This window comes from Candoia aspera, chromosome 1, assembly GCF_035149785.1.
Source record: "Candoia aspera isolate rCanAsp1 chromosome 1, rCanAsp1.hap2, whole genome shotgun sequence".
Taxonomy (NCBI): Eukaryota; Metazoa; Chordata; class Lepidosauria; order Squamata; family Boidae; genus Candoia; species Candoia aspera.
The window spans coordinates 9,859,295-9,875,027 of record NC_086153.1 but is presented as its reverse complement, the minus strand read 5'-3'; the positions used below and the strand labels follow the sequence as shown (position 1 = coordinate 9,875,027).

General features: G+C 43.9%; 1 protein-coding gene across 4 annotated transcripts in view; it reads right to left on the bottom strand.

The window, feature by feature from the left end:
* Positions 1–15,733, bottom strand: part of SGSM2 (small G protein signaling modulator 2) — a 126,452-nt gene that overhangs the window by 24,167 nt on the left and 86,552 nt on the right. For 3 of the 4 annotated variants that reach the window (XM_063297138.1, XM_063297130.1, XM_063297121.1), the window contains exons 11-17: positions 14,925–15,060; positions 12,684–12,818; positions 7,889–8,039; positions 6,030–6,094; positions 4,915–5,060; positions 2,937–3,065; positions 2,332–2,508 (exon numbers count right to left, since the gene is read on the bottom strand). In XM_063297138.1, coding sequence (XP_063153208.1) covers positions 2,332–2,508; positions 2,937–3,065; positions 4,915–5,060; positions 6,030–6,094; positions 7,889–8,039; positions 12,684–12,818; positions 14,925–15,060 — 939 coding nt within the window. The remainder of the gene's footprint in view (positions 1–2,331; positions 2,509–2,936; positions 3,066–4,914; positions 5,061–6,029; positions 6,095–7,888; positions 8,040–12,683; positions 12,819–14,924; positions 15,061–15,733) is intronic. The other variant, XM_063297145.1, reaches the window with a different exon arrangement.

Below are 15,733 nucleotides of genomic sequence, written 5' to 3'. Positions count from 1 at the left end.
TGTCGTTGAATCTGGAATGTCATAGTGCTGTGACTGACCCTTCAAGGATGTGGACTCTTTTCTAAGAAGCATGAAGAAGGAGGAGGAGGAGATTATTTGCAGAGCTCTACACTGTAGACCAGTGTTTCTCAACCTTGGCAACTTGAAGATGTGTGGATTTCAACTGGCTGGGGAATTCTGGGAGTTAAAGTCCACACATCTTCAAGTTGTCAAGGTTGAGAAACTCTGCTGTAGACCTTTGGATTAGAGGAACAATCAGCTGTTCCTATGGGAATACTACCATAATATCCCCTGATTCAATTTATATAGCTGTCCATCTTGTAATACGACTCTGGGCAGCTAACATTTTGCTGAAAACAACAGACAAAAAAACATCACAAACAAGATTTCATATCTAGTTATGTGCAGAGCAGTGAAAGCCACAAGGATCTCCCAGATGACTACAGCCAACCTGCTAACTCTACCCTGAAGCTGGTCTCAGTTACGTATGTCAGGTCAACCCTTTCCTCCATGATTAGGTCCTGGATGAGAAAGGCCTTATTACAGGCTGACCCGGCATTCAGTAGCAATAGCCAGAGACAAGAGCTACTGAAGGTCTGATGACCAGGTCCTGGAGCAGAGCCCAGGAACGCAGAATCAGTCCAAGAACCAAGACCACCTTCTCTGAGAATGGCCTGCCCCCTACCAAATCTCTTTCTGCCCATCACCACTGAGATGTTACTGCCTCCCTTCCCCCAGAACAAACCAACTCCCCCAACCCATCCCATTTCTCCTCCAGGTCAGAGAGCCCCATCCAACACCCAGATGACACCACCAAACCCAACCACCTAACCATTCTGCTCTTTGGGTCAGCACTCAGTAATCCCAAGTTCTAGCCAATCAGCCATCTTCCCACCACATACACACATACATATAACACCACACTCATGGTTCACACTCACTCTCAGCAGGGCATTTGGAAGCATAAAACAACACTGGACTTCCCTAAGGCTGGGGTGATCTAAAGGTTGCTGACACCTCCACCTTAGCTGCCACCAGTCCACAAAGACCATCTACCAGGATCCCCTCAGTCCACAGTTCAAAAGTATTTTGTTCAGATGCCACAGATGGAAATCACCTGAGACATACTGCCAACAGCTGCACAAATGGTGTGCACTCCATAACATCCACAAACTCAGGCCAGCCTCCAGCACCACCACTGGTCCACTCCCTCTGCTGCTCATCCTGGCAGCTGGGTGCCCAAGCACTCCAGAACGCCAAGGCCAGATGTCTCTGGATTGCTGCCACTGTCCCGACTGAACAAAGGAAGCTGCCAGGAGATCACCTGCAGCTGAACTTGGCATTGCCACCACTGCTGTGTGTCATCGTCAACTCTAGCAGCTGATTGGCAGTGCCTCCAGCCCAGCACTGTGTCCTACCCAACACCAAATCACTGGCACTGCTGCTGCCACTCCACCACCACCTCTCTGATTGGCCTGGGCAGTCACCCCATCCCATCCAACTCCCAGCCTACCATTATCTATTGAGCTTCTTCCTAGGCCACCCTAGGGACCATCCTGGAGGCTCTGGAAGTTGTCATCTCTTGCACTGCTACAAAGCCCCACAACACCAACCTGCAATTCAGGGGGCACCAAGGACCCTCTGAACTTTCCTCATCTTTCTATGACATTCCCACACTGCCCATGATGTACTTCCCCAATAATCCCCTGCAGCTTATCACTAACTTTCACTCAGCTTTGGCATCATTATAGGGGGTAAAATGGTATCTCAGGTATGGAAGTCATTGAATTCTACTGTGAGATACAAAGATTCTGCCAATTTGTCCTGTTTGTAGAAGTTGTCATGGAGGCAAGGAAGCCTCCTTGTCTTCCTCTGCCTTGAAACTTCCATGAGTCACTGTGTGTGAGTTGGGTGGTCAAACAAACAAACAAACAAACAAATAAATAAATAAAGAGCAGACTTGCAGGAATCTATAATGTAGAGAAACATGATTATAATTCTCCCCATGAAATACAGTGAACCCTGAGCATACTCAGAACATAAAGGGGCACTTGGAAAAACACAAAATGGATCAATACAGCTGAATCAAAGATGGAATAGCTGGCTGGATATTTTTAGAAGGAAAGACATGTTGCTGCAACATTTGTTTGCAGCGTCTCCTTCTGGATATCGGTTGTCAGGGGACAGAAGTGCAAGAGAAAGGTTGTCCTTGCATGGTCTCCTTAGAAGGATCTGCTTGGCTAAGCCTAAGACATGGAAAAATGGAAGGAGATGGCAGCTCTTTGCAGATGGTCTTATGACAGATGATATGGACACAACCGATCATCTTACATCATTGCTGATGGTGGAGTCCCTGTGGATTAGCCGCTGCACGTGACTATCTATGCTGCTCCCGGAGGAAAACTTGGTGGCAGTTTGGGATTCTTTCTCTCGAAGCTTCACAACCACCTCACAGGCTTTCCACTCAGTCATCACCTTCTGATATTGGTGTGCAATGTCTTCATCCACCTTAGGAAGGAAGGGGAGGATTTATTTAAGGCCAGCAATTCCATAGAAACACAAGCAATGATCCAATCTATGACAAATCTGCTCAACCCTAAGCAGAAACCCTGAAGGTCACATTGACCTTGCCATGGGCGCTTTCTAGCTCTCATGATAAAAAGTTCAGGGAGAACGTAAACATTTCCATCTGTTTTGCTTCTCAAAATCCCAGCCAGCAAACTTTGCAAAGCTCAGTATTTTCTTATTTCAACTGTGCATGGTTTTTCAGGGACACGGGGAGAAGTTTTTCCCATCCTCCACTATCTCATCCTTTTAAACAGAAATGCTGGGGACCGAATCTAGATCTCTTTGTATATTTTATTACTGAGTCTCCCAAGGAATTTAATAATTATCTTCTAGAACCTCTCTCTGAAATACTGAAGACAAACAAGTACCAAGTCCATTTCCTTCTTGTTCATGCCAAACTTGTAGTGTCCCAGCAAGAATGGCCACACCTCCTTCCGAATTTCATGTTGCACCCCACCGTAGTAGACACGTCTGAGCAGCTCCAATTCCTTGTAGTTCTAACATGAAAGGAAGAGAGACTGAGATTGGGATTGGGTTTGGGATTGAGATGATTGAGATTGAGAGAGAATTTATGGGAAAATTAGCGAACACCTACCCACTCAGAACTGGAAAATCTTTTCTTTCTTTCCTTTCATAGCTAACAATGACTAATTCATTGTGGTTAAGACAATTATTTGCTTAGATGGAGTTTGTTGTAAAGTTAGGATTTGACCACAACCAAAAAAGTACAGCCTGCAGGATAACATAGCAGTGGAATACATTTCTATTTGATATCCTAGCTAGCCAGCCAACCCCTCTTCCACTTCCCCCACAAAATGCTTAGAATTAATTCTATAGGCAGAGAGCAAGTTCCCTCTGATCAAGAAGCTGATGAGTCCCCTCTTATGCATGAATAGTTCCCTTTAGGGCCAAGAAAATTAGAACAAATGTGCAATCCAGAAGAACAAGTTTGTTCCTGAAACATAGGCTGGAGGACTACTCTTCTTAAGAATATAAGGAAACCCAGTTGGATCTAATCTAGCACACACAATGGCCAGCCAATGTCTCCAGAAATACACTTCATTTATTTATTTAAATTTATTGGCCACCCAACTCCAGTGGCCTCTAGGATCCTCCCCTGTGTTGTTGCCCCCATAAACATTGTACCATGTTGAGAGATACAATGCCAAAGAACATGGATGTTTTATTTGAGCCATTAAGGACAACAACAGCTATCGACAGAGTTTCCCTCATCTATGAGTCTTTTCTACCCTTCTTTCAAAGTCATTGAAGGCAGTGGCCATCAACAAGAGCTGTGGTGGCCTCCAGAGGTATACCTGAGGCATCACAAACAGTTATATCTTATAACACTGACAAATTTGCTGAGGCACAACATTTTGTGGAGTCCCCTTTCATTGATACACAAAGTGCCCCAGTGCAGAAGGGGAAAACGGGAAGAAAAGGACACAGGTTACAACGACAAATTCTACAATTTTTTTATGCCATAATGTGCGTGGGAGTCCTAGCTCTTCTGGTTCTTGAATCTACCAACCCTCAATTTTCCCAAATGACTTTTATTCCCCTGTAGTCGCCAGGTTCTGATTAGCACAATAGCAAAATCTCAGCCTGAGATCGTTCTGAATATCTATCTATGTAGTTGCTAAGAGTCGGCACCATCTTGATGGCACATAATCAATCAAAGGTCAACAGATGCCGGGGGCCACAATGAAAGATTTTGGAGGAAGTCAGACCTGCAATGTGTTGGGAAAGATATAAAATTGGTGGGTGGGGAAAGGATTTTTTTTTCTGTGCTTTGCTGCATTGTCAGGAAGCCCCCAATGGATTTTTAGGAACGATGACACCAACATTCAGCAATGCAGTTCAAGGTATTTCTAGGGGTCACCAAAAAAAAAAAAAAAGAAAGAACAGGATTCAGGCCCATGGGGTGCCCCACCCTGCTTCATCCCTCTCTGAATGATTCTGGGAAACAGATGATCTCAGAAAGACTGCAGATGGGTCACTATGTAAATGTAAGGGAAGACATTCAGTCTATCTATTTTGGCAGGATGAGAAGCTTTGTACCTATCTGCATGTTTGGGGGCGGGGCGTGTGTGTGTGTGTTTATGCACACAAATATGAGAGGGAACAGAAGAACGAGGAGGAAATCTTTATCATGGTCAATGAGCAATACATGGGAAAGAGAGACATGCCACCCCACTCTTTAATCCAGTGTTTCTCAACCTTGGCAGCTTGAAGTTGTGTGGACTTCAACTCTCATGGCTGGCTGGGGAATTCTGGGAGTTGAAGTCCACACATCTTCAAGCTGCCAAGGTTGAGAAACACTGCTTTAACCTAACACAGTCTTACCTTCTTATCTTTCTGGTATTTGCTCCAGACCTCTTTCGTCAGCCCCCCTGCAGCACTCGTGGGTTTATCTGGTGGGATGATGGAATGATTTACCAACGCAGACAAGTGAGTCCGGACGGTGGACAAATGACGGCAGTAAGCAAGCCCTTTGGGGAGAAGACACAAGCATTTAACAGGAGTGGCATTTATTGTTCAAAACAGCGGAGTCCTGTGGTCTTTTTGCAACTTACTGACCAACAGGAGGCAGTGTATGTCCAGCTGGTTCTAAATGGAATTCAATAGAAGAGAATCTGTGTAGCTCAGAGTTGAACTGTGGAGTCCTTGGTGCTCTCTGAGCTTGGTTGTTGGCTTGCAGACGTTTCATGACCCAACTAGGTAACATCATCACTGCGAGTGAGTGTGGGGTTTGCTCCCTGTTTATCTACAGTAGCTTGCCCTGCCAGTTTAGGTAGGGGTGTGGTTTTCTCAAACATCATGATACTGATCAAGCTCAAATCCATTATCTTCCCAGCTACAGACTCCCTTCTTGACCACACCTGCTATAAAAAGCACTTTTATCATGCACACGAAAGCTGGCTGTTAAACACGTGGCCTGCATTGAGTTCTGCTTTCTCCCACTCTGGCGCCATTCAGATGCAGTTGAAGGACAACACATCATCCCTTAAGTGGAACATCCTATGCTGCTGGGCCTGTTCAGAGCTGTGCCTTTTTCAACCTGACCACCCAGCAGTAATGCTGGCTGGGGATGATGGAAGCTGCAATGTGACATACCCGGATGCAGTGGTGTCCATGTGGGGGGAGTGGGGGACCAAAATTGGCAAGACGGTGGGCAGAGCACCCTCCACCTCTTTTCAATGCATGTGCAATGTCAACCCACATAATAAAAGGGATGGAGTTTGTCCTGGGTTGCTCTGCCCACCAACTTAGTGGACAGAGGGACTCAGTCCCTCTAGTGAGAGGAGATGGGCGGTGACAAATTTGATAGATAGATAGATAGATAAGTAAACTTCCTCATTTTGAGCCCTTCTGTAGATGTTTCTGCCTGGATGGCACCAGCTCTGGAAGGCTGTTGCTCTGACATGCAGCTGGGATCAAGGCTCGTGAACAGAACTCACATCCATAGAAGGCTCTGGAAACAATCTGCCTCTTCATACTTTCGCACAACATTTTCAGAGGGGTCCTGTTAGAAAAAAAAACGCAACGTTCAGAAAGGATGCATCAAACACATCATTTATTCTACCCCCAGCACTACCACCCACTTCTCCATCTCCCCAAAGGTGCTTAAGATATCTACCTAAGGATTATTTTGCACTGTCTTCACAACAGTTCAGCAAGCAGAGATGGGCTGATCATCTCACAGTGTAATTACAATGAGAACTTCACAGCACATTTTAATCGAAGGCAGGGGTTCTCCGCCAGGGTCCTGTGGCACCCTCGGGTTCCGCGAGAGGCCCCTAGGGGTTCCCTGGGAGATCATGAGCTATTTAAAAAATCATTTCAAATTCCAGCAACTTCACATTAAAGAGGTAAGTTTCATTCTTTATTTTTAGTTTAAGAAGAACACTGTTAATACCGTGCCTATATACAGGCCTACGCATGAAATGAATATAGTGATTTTTTAACTTCTGGCCTATATTGGAGCCTGAATGGGCAGGGGTTCCCCGAGGCCTGAAAAATATTTCAAGGGTTCCTCCAGGGTCAAAAGGTTGAGAAAGACTTCCTACTGTTAGCACATTTTAGCCACATTGGCCAAATACCCATCACACACTCAACCAAGGAAAAGCCCTAGAATTACAGAATCCTAGAATTAAAAGGGGCTGCTGAGGTCATGGAGTCTAACACTTTTTAGCGCATAAATCCACATTAAGGCATCCCCTGCAAAGTGCTGTTTAGCTTCCACTTGAACACATCCAATGAAAGACACCCCCCCATGCCCCCACAATTGTGGCTCACTGTTTGCACTGTCAAACTGCTCTCGTTCTTAGGAAACATCACACTGCTGACTCATATTCAGTTGTTAATCTGCAATTATTCTAAGGTCTTTGAATTAAATTAAAGCAAATGTAGTTTTTGCCCTGGTTTTTAAAAAGGAAACCCCCCTTGGAGTTGAAACAGCTCTCAGCAAGCATGCAGTTTCTGAGCCACATTACAAAACTGGCTTGTCATTTCCGGAATATTATTCAGTTTCCTAGCCTGGTGTTGTTCCTCCATCGTCATCGATGAAAACCTCACCATTAGTCACATTAAAACGAAATCTGGTGTGTCCAAAGATGACCGGTCAGACCAATTCGGGCACGGAATGTCCTGGCGCATGTTGGGTAAACATGCGTAGCCACTGCAGTGGCTGCACTGATGGCTCTAGACTTGTGCAGCTTGTGCTTAGGTTGCTCCTCCACAGTGCACCTTACTTCATAAGCTTGACAGCCCTTATGGATGAGGCCACACCAGGTAGAGTGATTTCGTGCCAGTGTTTCCCAGGTGGGAATGTTTATGTTGAGTGACTTCAGGGAGGCCTTTAATTCAATTTCTCAGCCTGGTATTAAAGCCCTGGTATGACCTGGTGCTATCCCATGCAACAACTAACCAGACTTGGCCCTGCTTAGTTTCTCAGCTTAGACCAGTATTTCTCAACCTCAGCTACTTTAAGATATGTGGACTTCAACTCCCAGAATTCTGGGAGTTGAAGTCCACACATCTTAAAGTGCTGAGGTTGAGAAACACTGGCTTAGACAACACTGGCTGAAGTGGTGCCCATTTGCAGAAGTGCAGGTTTTAACCTGTCACTCAGATCCAATCACAGCTCTTGCCCCCAACCCCTCCCCCAAATTTGCACACACAATTTTAAAATACGAAAATAAAGCCCAAACAGTCTTCCTGGCGCCAGCATGTCCCCGCAGCTTCTTTTCCTCTGCCAAGAATTCTTCAAGGTTTATTCAGGATGGCTGAAAAGCAGATGCTGGAGAGTTTATTTCACCTGTCATGGATACATGTGCAGCAGCTGGGGAGACCGTAAGGAGAACCACCGGTGGAACACGAAAGACAGAAGGAACCTCGGCTGCAGGGGTCCAGCTGCCACGAAAACAAGCCGGCACCAAATCCCTGCATCTCTGTTACGTCATTGATATCTAGGCAAAAGAGGAAGGGAGGGAGGGACAAATATTAAGTGTTGCACAAAGCTTCTTGGTCCTTTATTGGACTGGAGCAGATCATGCTTTGTTGAACTGCAATTCGGACAAGAAAGAAAAGGACACACAGTACAAAATTTTCCAACATACTCCCCACTGATTTCCCACATACAACTGCTATTTATTCCAGTCTAATATTGCCTTTTCGGGTGGGGGCAGCCAAAGTGGATACGTTGCAAAGTATTACTTAAAAAAAAATCTTAACCTGGATTTCTTAACTTAACAATAACAAAAAAAAAAACTATAGAAAAGTCAGATTATACTTTACATAAATGCCTGGCCTTCAGCTCATCCACAGTGTCCGTTAAGGCAAAAGACTCAGCCCGGAAGGCCAGCTAATTAATCACAAGCATGCAAGCAAATGCTTTTGCTTTGATTTTACAGCAGCACTTTCAAAACCGTGACGGGACAAAGTGGCTTAAAATAATAAAAAGGGGGAACGGCACCACACCAAAGCATGCATTCTTGCAGCTAATACAGGAGCTCCATTACTTGCTGTCTCCCAAAGTTATTTGTTTTTTTGGGGGGTGGGACAGGGTGTTAGGGAAAGAGGGATAGGTAACAGATTTAGCAGGTGTAAGAATGTTCATAGCAAAGGACAGGAGCAGGGAGTGGGCAACTGTCATTAGCGCTAACAAAAACTTTTAATAAAAATAAGATCATGCTGTAAAAGCAAATCAGCACCATGAAAGAGGACAGAAACAAAAGCAAGCAAATAAGCAAATGCTCTTCACCTTTAATTCTTCAGGAACGAGCTGAACAAGCCAGTATTTATGGCAACATCTCCTACAGTCAATCATAAAGGGGTGGGAGAGCTTCCCCCTCCCACTTTCCCCTTCCATTGGTGAGAAAAGATCTTGGAATTTTTATTATTGTTATGAAAAGAATAAACACTGTCCTTTTAAGGTGAACCCCACAGACCCTAAGAATTCAGATGAAAGGTACCTGAATTAGTGAAGAATTAGAGTGAACAGCATCCTCAGAATGAGCTTAAACGTTTTGGTTTGCGGTGATGGATCTCTGCCAAATTTTTAGACACATGCAAAAGGTTAAAGAAGTTGCAAGGGACTCAAAGCAAAATGGAGAGCAAACCAGGTACAACAGTATTGTCATTAAGCACATCAGGGAGCACACCATTCTGGAATCTCAATTCTCAACATTTTAGAGGGAGTTCCTGGGTAGATGGTGGGTATGTTACTTACTTCCAAGGACTTAACAACAGAAGGAGAAAACCAAAGGTTTGCCTAGTTCAGAACATTATTCCCAGGTGACCCCAAGCAAGGTGGCATTCAAAAGCACCATTCTCCTCCTGGTCCCAGAAACAGGGAACAAGGTATCGTCTTCCTCTGTTGCTGGAGTCAATGCAGAGCCATCATAACTGTGAACCATGGATGTCTTTCTTTTCCATAAATGTGTCTAATCCTCTTTTCAATTGGTTCATGTTTGTCATGGTCACCCCACCTTATGGCAGAGAATTCCATAGGTTAAATTACCTGTCCTGAATCTCTGCATCATATAATTCCAAGGGGCAACCTTGGGATGCAGATTTATGACACAGGGAGTATTCTCCCTCTTCAATTGCTCCACACCAAATACTATAATTTTATATGCCCCAACGCCTAAAGATCAAGATCCAATACAGAGAAAGGCAACGAGACATGCTGTAGACAGCAACGTGCTCCCAGACTCCCTCTTTCACCTGGCTTTTTAAAAATATTCTTCTAACACACTCTACATGGTGCTGCCATTGAAAATGATTTGCAAACCTGCACATTCAGTTAGGGCAGAATGTGTCAGCTAGGATGCTAGGTGAGAGCTGCTACTGTTGAAGATGGCAGCCACATCAATGCAACTGAAGCTTCACCTAGTTTTCATGTCCTTTAATTGCACCGTCATGGCCACCATCTTGACTTAGTTTACTATATCCTGTGCAGGCCCCTGGCTCCAGGTTCCTAAGGGTAGGGTTTTCCAGCCTGGGCCACCTTAAGATGTGTGGACTTCTGCTTCCAGAATTCTTGGCTATGGCCATGGTGGCTGGGGAATTCTAGGAGTTGAAATCCACACATCTCAAAGTTGCCCAGCTTGAGAAACATTGCCTTAAAGACTGTCTCCCCCAGGTGGAATCTGTCCAGCCCAAGTGTTCTGGCAGGGAGTAGCTCGGGGTCCAACCTCCACAGGAGTTTGAAGAAACATGGATCTGAAGGCAATCCTTCTCCACAGGGAGTACCGTACTCCTGAAGATGTAATGGTATGTGGGAGACTGGGCCTAGAGATGCTGCCAAGGGAATGGTCAGATAAGAGAGGGCATAGCCCGCAGCTGGACAGCTCAGAATGGACCCTCCCTAGTTTCTCAGGCTGTAAAGGAGACGGTGGCGGGAGAGGGGAATTTCAGACTTGCAAGAGTCTGTTAATGTAGCTTCACAAAAAAGTAGAATTAGCTCATCTGGTCATGTTTCCTGTCTGGTCTACCTAGTAAGGCTGACAGAAGGTGTGCCAATCACCCTCCATACTGGCTTTCTACAAAGCCATCAGAATAGTTCTATCTCAGTAGGCTTTGTGTGACTGGTTATTAGTTCCTCAGCTGATGTTTGTTTAGGGTGCCCCACAATATTTTTACAAATGTTGTAATATAATGTAACATAATAAATGATGTTCTATATTAATACAGATCAGTGCTTTTCAACCTTGGCCACTTGCAGATGTGTGGACTTCAGCTCCCAGAATTCCCCAGCCAGCTTTGCTGATATGCACTTTACAATATAATGATATCATGTAATAACGTAACATATACATTCTACTCATCCCTTAGGCATGGAAGCTGGCTAGGTGACTTTGGGCTAGTCCCTCTCTCTCAGACCTAGAGCAGAATTAAAAAAAAAACCCATCTACCTACGAACCCACACTGGAGCACTGTGACAGCTTATGGTTCATAACCTTCGGTGAAGACACCTTCATCCTGCAGGGGATTGATTCAGGCTGATAAGAAGATAGATCTGAATGAAATACGTGTTGGTTGACCTCAGTTTATTCTTATTGTCATTTCTGTTATTCCATTACTCTGCTGCCCTCTTCTCTGCCCTGAATGTTTATTACTTTGTTTTTTAATTTCTTGCCTTCATGTTTCTACTAACTATAAGTTGCCCAGGTGAGTTGGGTGGCCATATAAATTAAGATACATATATATTATTTTTCATTTGAAAAAGGCCTAGAGTCCTGGGAACTGGGCATTTTGGAAGTGTTTTTAAATACTGTAAATACATGTTGTTGTTTTTAAAAAGTAAACAAGATGCTGCCAGCTGCACAACAAGATACCACCTGCCAACATCAGTTCTTACCAGTAAAGTTTTGGGCCTCCATAAAGACCTGAATGGAACGACTGTGATGGGATGAGAGTGTTAAGGGCCCTGATCCCTGGTTACGTTAACATCTATGGATTATAATTTTTCTTGGCTGCTGTATATATCTACTTTTTTTGTATTGTGTTTATAATTGGCTTTAATTGATTTTATGATTGTTCGCCACCCAGTCACTTGTTTGAGATGGGCAGCCATATAAATTGAATGAATAAATAAATGATAGAGAGCCTCTGGTGGGCTTAATTTTCCTCTTGATAAATGGGAGTCTTGCAACTGGCTAGGCTTACTACAATAGCCACTTTCAAGTGCCTCGTGGTAGCCATATTGTGAATGTGCCAACCAGATGTTCTCAAAATTCCGAATGTGCCCACAACCCAAAATATTTGCCACTCTCATGAAATAAGATGGGAAGGCAACATAGTACTTCCCAATTGTCGGTCCCAAATGATGCTGGGATATATTTCCCAAGTGATCTCACTTCTGGCTACCTTAAACAGGAAAAGATGGGAAGTCCTAGCCTTGAAACTGGCTGACCTACAGGATGAATAAGGCCATTTGACATCCGAGACATCTTTAATCAGGACCACCTCCAACTGCCTTTCTCACACCTTTGCATTTACGTGGGGCTGCAGTTTCCAGCATAGAATTTCCTGGGAGAATGCATGAGTCCCACTTGCTTATTTATAACATATCTGGCCAATTTAAGCAACTTATATTGGTGACCCCAGCAAAGGCCGATATTATGCCTAAAGTTCTCTTGTCTAAGATTTCTAGACTTGTGAATTCACAGACCTACAAACTTCACCACATCAAGAAATCCCAGCTTAGGTTCAAATCAGCCTTCTCCCTTCTGGTTCCCTCTGGAGCTGTTAGAATTTCATTTCCATTACCCTCAGCGATCATGGCCTTTGTCCATGCTAACTGCAGATTATGGGAATCAGTGCACTGAGAGGTTCCCAGGTTAAGAAGGCTGGCAGTGGTGGTGGCTTAATTAAAGGAAATGAGAAAGAGTTAGCGGTTGGCTGTCATGGAATGAAGAAAGAGAGACGAAATTCTCCTGCCTCCTTTTTTCCAGGCAGTTTCTTCCCCTGACTTGTAAGGGTGCACCAGCAGTGCACTGATGTTGCAGTAATGCCAACACTGTTGTATGCTGAGTGGGCAGGTGTTGCTCCAGAGCCACTGGGGGAAATGAAGTGGATGGGAGGGCAGGGAGGAGAAGGATAAAAACCTTTCATCCTTTTAGAATCTGTGAGGTTCCGATTGCAGATCATGGATAGCATTGCGTGCAGCTTGTCTTCCTCCTCCTCGTCATCGTCGACGGAGGCAGAGCGACTGGCAGCTAAGTGGTGGTAGTTAATAGTTACTGCTCAAAAAAATAGTGAAAGAGGAGCATAAGAAAACAAAATGGGCGCCAGGATTGACAATCAAGTCTTAAAAGGACATGTGGTCCTCCCCTCTGCTAGGGGCCAGCACATGATTCCAACCTCATGGATTTGTAGAACTTTTAATTTCCAACCAAAGTCATCTCTATCCATCACTGAGTTTGTTCTTCTCTCATCCAAGCATTGGTGCACAACAGGCGATGCTTACACCAGCTGTCAGCTAGCAGATGACCCACTCAATAAAACTTGCACATAATCCTCCAGATTCTGCCCACAAAACCCTTACCTTTTTCTCCATGGAAGGCCATTTCAGGGGCACACACAACAACACACACACAGTCCTAAACTAAGGTTAACAAAGCACGATTTCCATGTTCAGATAATATGTTACTCCTATAAACATCATACAGTTCATTAACTGTATGATGGCTTAAAACGGCCAGGTTCATTCAACGTTCTAAAACAATGGCTGGATTCTCACATCATGCTGATCCACAATTTACCTAACCCCATTTTAGCTTAGTCTAGCATGTTGTGCGATTTCAGCCTACCCTTTTTCATCCATTCCCCACTTTCCTCCTGAAGTAAAAGACCGCATAAAAGACCGTACGTATTTCCATTTATCTTTACAGCAACCCAGTGAAGGCTGAGAAATAACTAGAAATCCAGTCACTGAGTATGGATAAGCTAGAATTTGAAACGGATTCTTCTATTTCTAATCCATATGGAGTTGGGCAATTTGCAGCCCATATGTAGAAACAAAAAAAAAGGCATAAAAATGTCCCCCCTCCCAGAACATTATGTCACCAGCCAGCTCTTCTGGCCTGCAAGATAAAGCAGAGCACACTTAGCTGATGCGATAGTAAAAAAAAAAACACAATTTAGCACATTAAGAATAAATTACACAAAGCCCAAGGTTATGCATTTTTTCTCAGAGCATTGATGTGGAGAAGACAACTGGAGGCTTGGCTGCCCTTTATTTATTTCTGCTGTGTATTCAGACACAGACAAACCTGATTTTCATCTTAATTCTGGTTAAGTGAAGCAATATTCACACTATAGTTTATAAAGGTGTTTTGTCCCAGTACTTCATTATGGGTTAGTGCAGGAGTGGGAACTCAGTGGTCCTGCAAAGGGTGCCACAGGTAATCTTCACCACTGGCAAGATTGTAGGCTTCCCATTCTGGCTCAGTGTCACATATAACCTCAGCATTAAAACTGTAAACAATCTCACATCATTTCCTGCAAAAGAAGTAGGTTAAGACTATCTACAAGAAATTTGCTTCCCCTCCTTGTTCTGGGGGGACTGAACTCCTGTTAACTACCTGGGAGTGCAGAATAGAAGGGGAGTTCATGAGAACTTGAATTTCCCCTATCTCCCACAGCGTACGTCAAACCAAGGGGATGATATTATATATAACTGAAAGTTAAAATGTCTGTTGTATTCTTGCAACCTGCAGCTTATGTTACAAGGTCTACAAAGTTGGGAGAAGTACCTGGAATAGGATGACCCAAATCTGATTCTAGAACAAAATGTGTACGGGAGCAAGCAAGGTGCAAAGATAAGAAGGTCAAGTCTGAAATCAGACGAGGACCAAATGGATATAAAGAAGAGCTGGTTGGGAGACCCTTAAGTCATGCACGCAACACCCATGATTGGACCACACTTGTCTTCCCTGACTCTGGTGCATCATTGGGCCACTAGTTTTGTGCTGCAACAAGTGAGTATGAGTGACTGTGTGCATGTGTGCACATGTGTAATGCTTAAGCAACTGTAATTCAAGTAATTAGTTCTATTTATTTATCAAATTTGTATGCCACCCAACTCCCAACAACTCTAATAAAGGTTCTGTAAAGTTAACAGAGACTCTCTGTGTGCTGCATGTTCCCTTGAGCATTTCATTGGGCGTCGTATAAATTTAATAAATTACTACCAATTATTATTACTATAAGATTCTGAAGTTCAAATCTGTAACACTTATAATTCATTTTAAGAATTATTTGATGAAATGCCAGGATAGCAAGCCTGTTTCTGCACACTGCCATTCCCATACAGTATGTGAAACCAGAAGACTAGAAATCCTTACTGTTCTCGTGCCTATGGCCTGGGTAAATAATCCTGAAGACATAATCAGTAGCCGTCCCCATGACCGATGGCATTTCTTCCATGTCCATAGACCGGTTGTGGCTGTTCCGTTTCCGGAGTTTTGGAAAGACTTTGCCCTGCAAAACAAGATGGGGCCTTTGTAAAGAAGCCAGACTGGAGAAGGGCAGAGCTGCGATGAAGGACATTACTGAACTTCAAGTCCCTCTCTTATGTTAAAATCAAATTAAATTAAATAATAAAATTTAATAAAATAATAAAATTTAATAAAATTTAAGTTCAGTTAAAATTTGAGAGGGGACCCCCAGTCTAGAAGTCTGGCAGTCAATTTGGAGCAGATAAAAGAAAGGGCTTTGGGACCCAGGAGAAGTCAAGCAGTGAAGGACCCCAATTTAGGGAGAAGCCAGGAGTCCACCAATCAACAGTCCATTTAACAGCTTCTGAGGGGATGAAATCTCCTCTGTGTGCATTACCAGATTTCAGTGAATTCACAAGTTTTGGAACTTCTAATGCTGTCACTGGGGGCCAATCAGGAAGGGAATCATAAGTTGCTCTAGAACTTGATACTCTTCAATCCTTCTCACATATATTAGAAAGGGCCTTAAAATGTGCTTCCCGACCATTTATAAGAATACGGTTATGTATAGGGGATTGGCCTTGATTCTTATACCCTGGAATTAATTGCCAGAGAAGAGAAGCATTCTTAGCATTAATTGACTGGGCCAATGGATGCCAGGCATGGATCACCAGTTTAGTTGGCTGCAAGGAGGAATTAAACTAATTACACGGAAG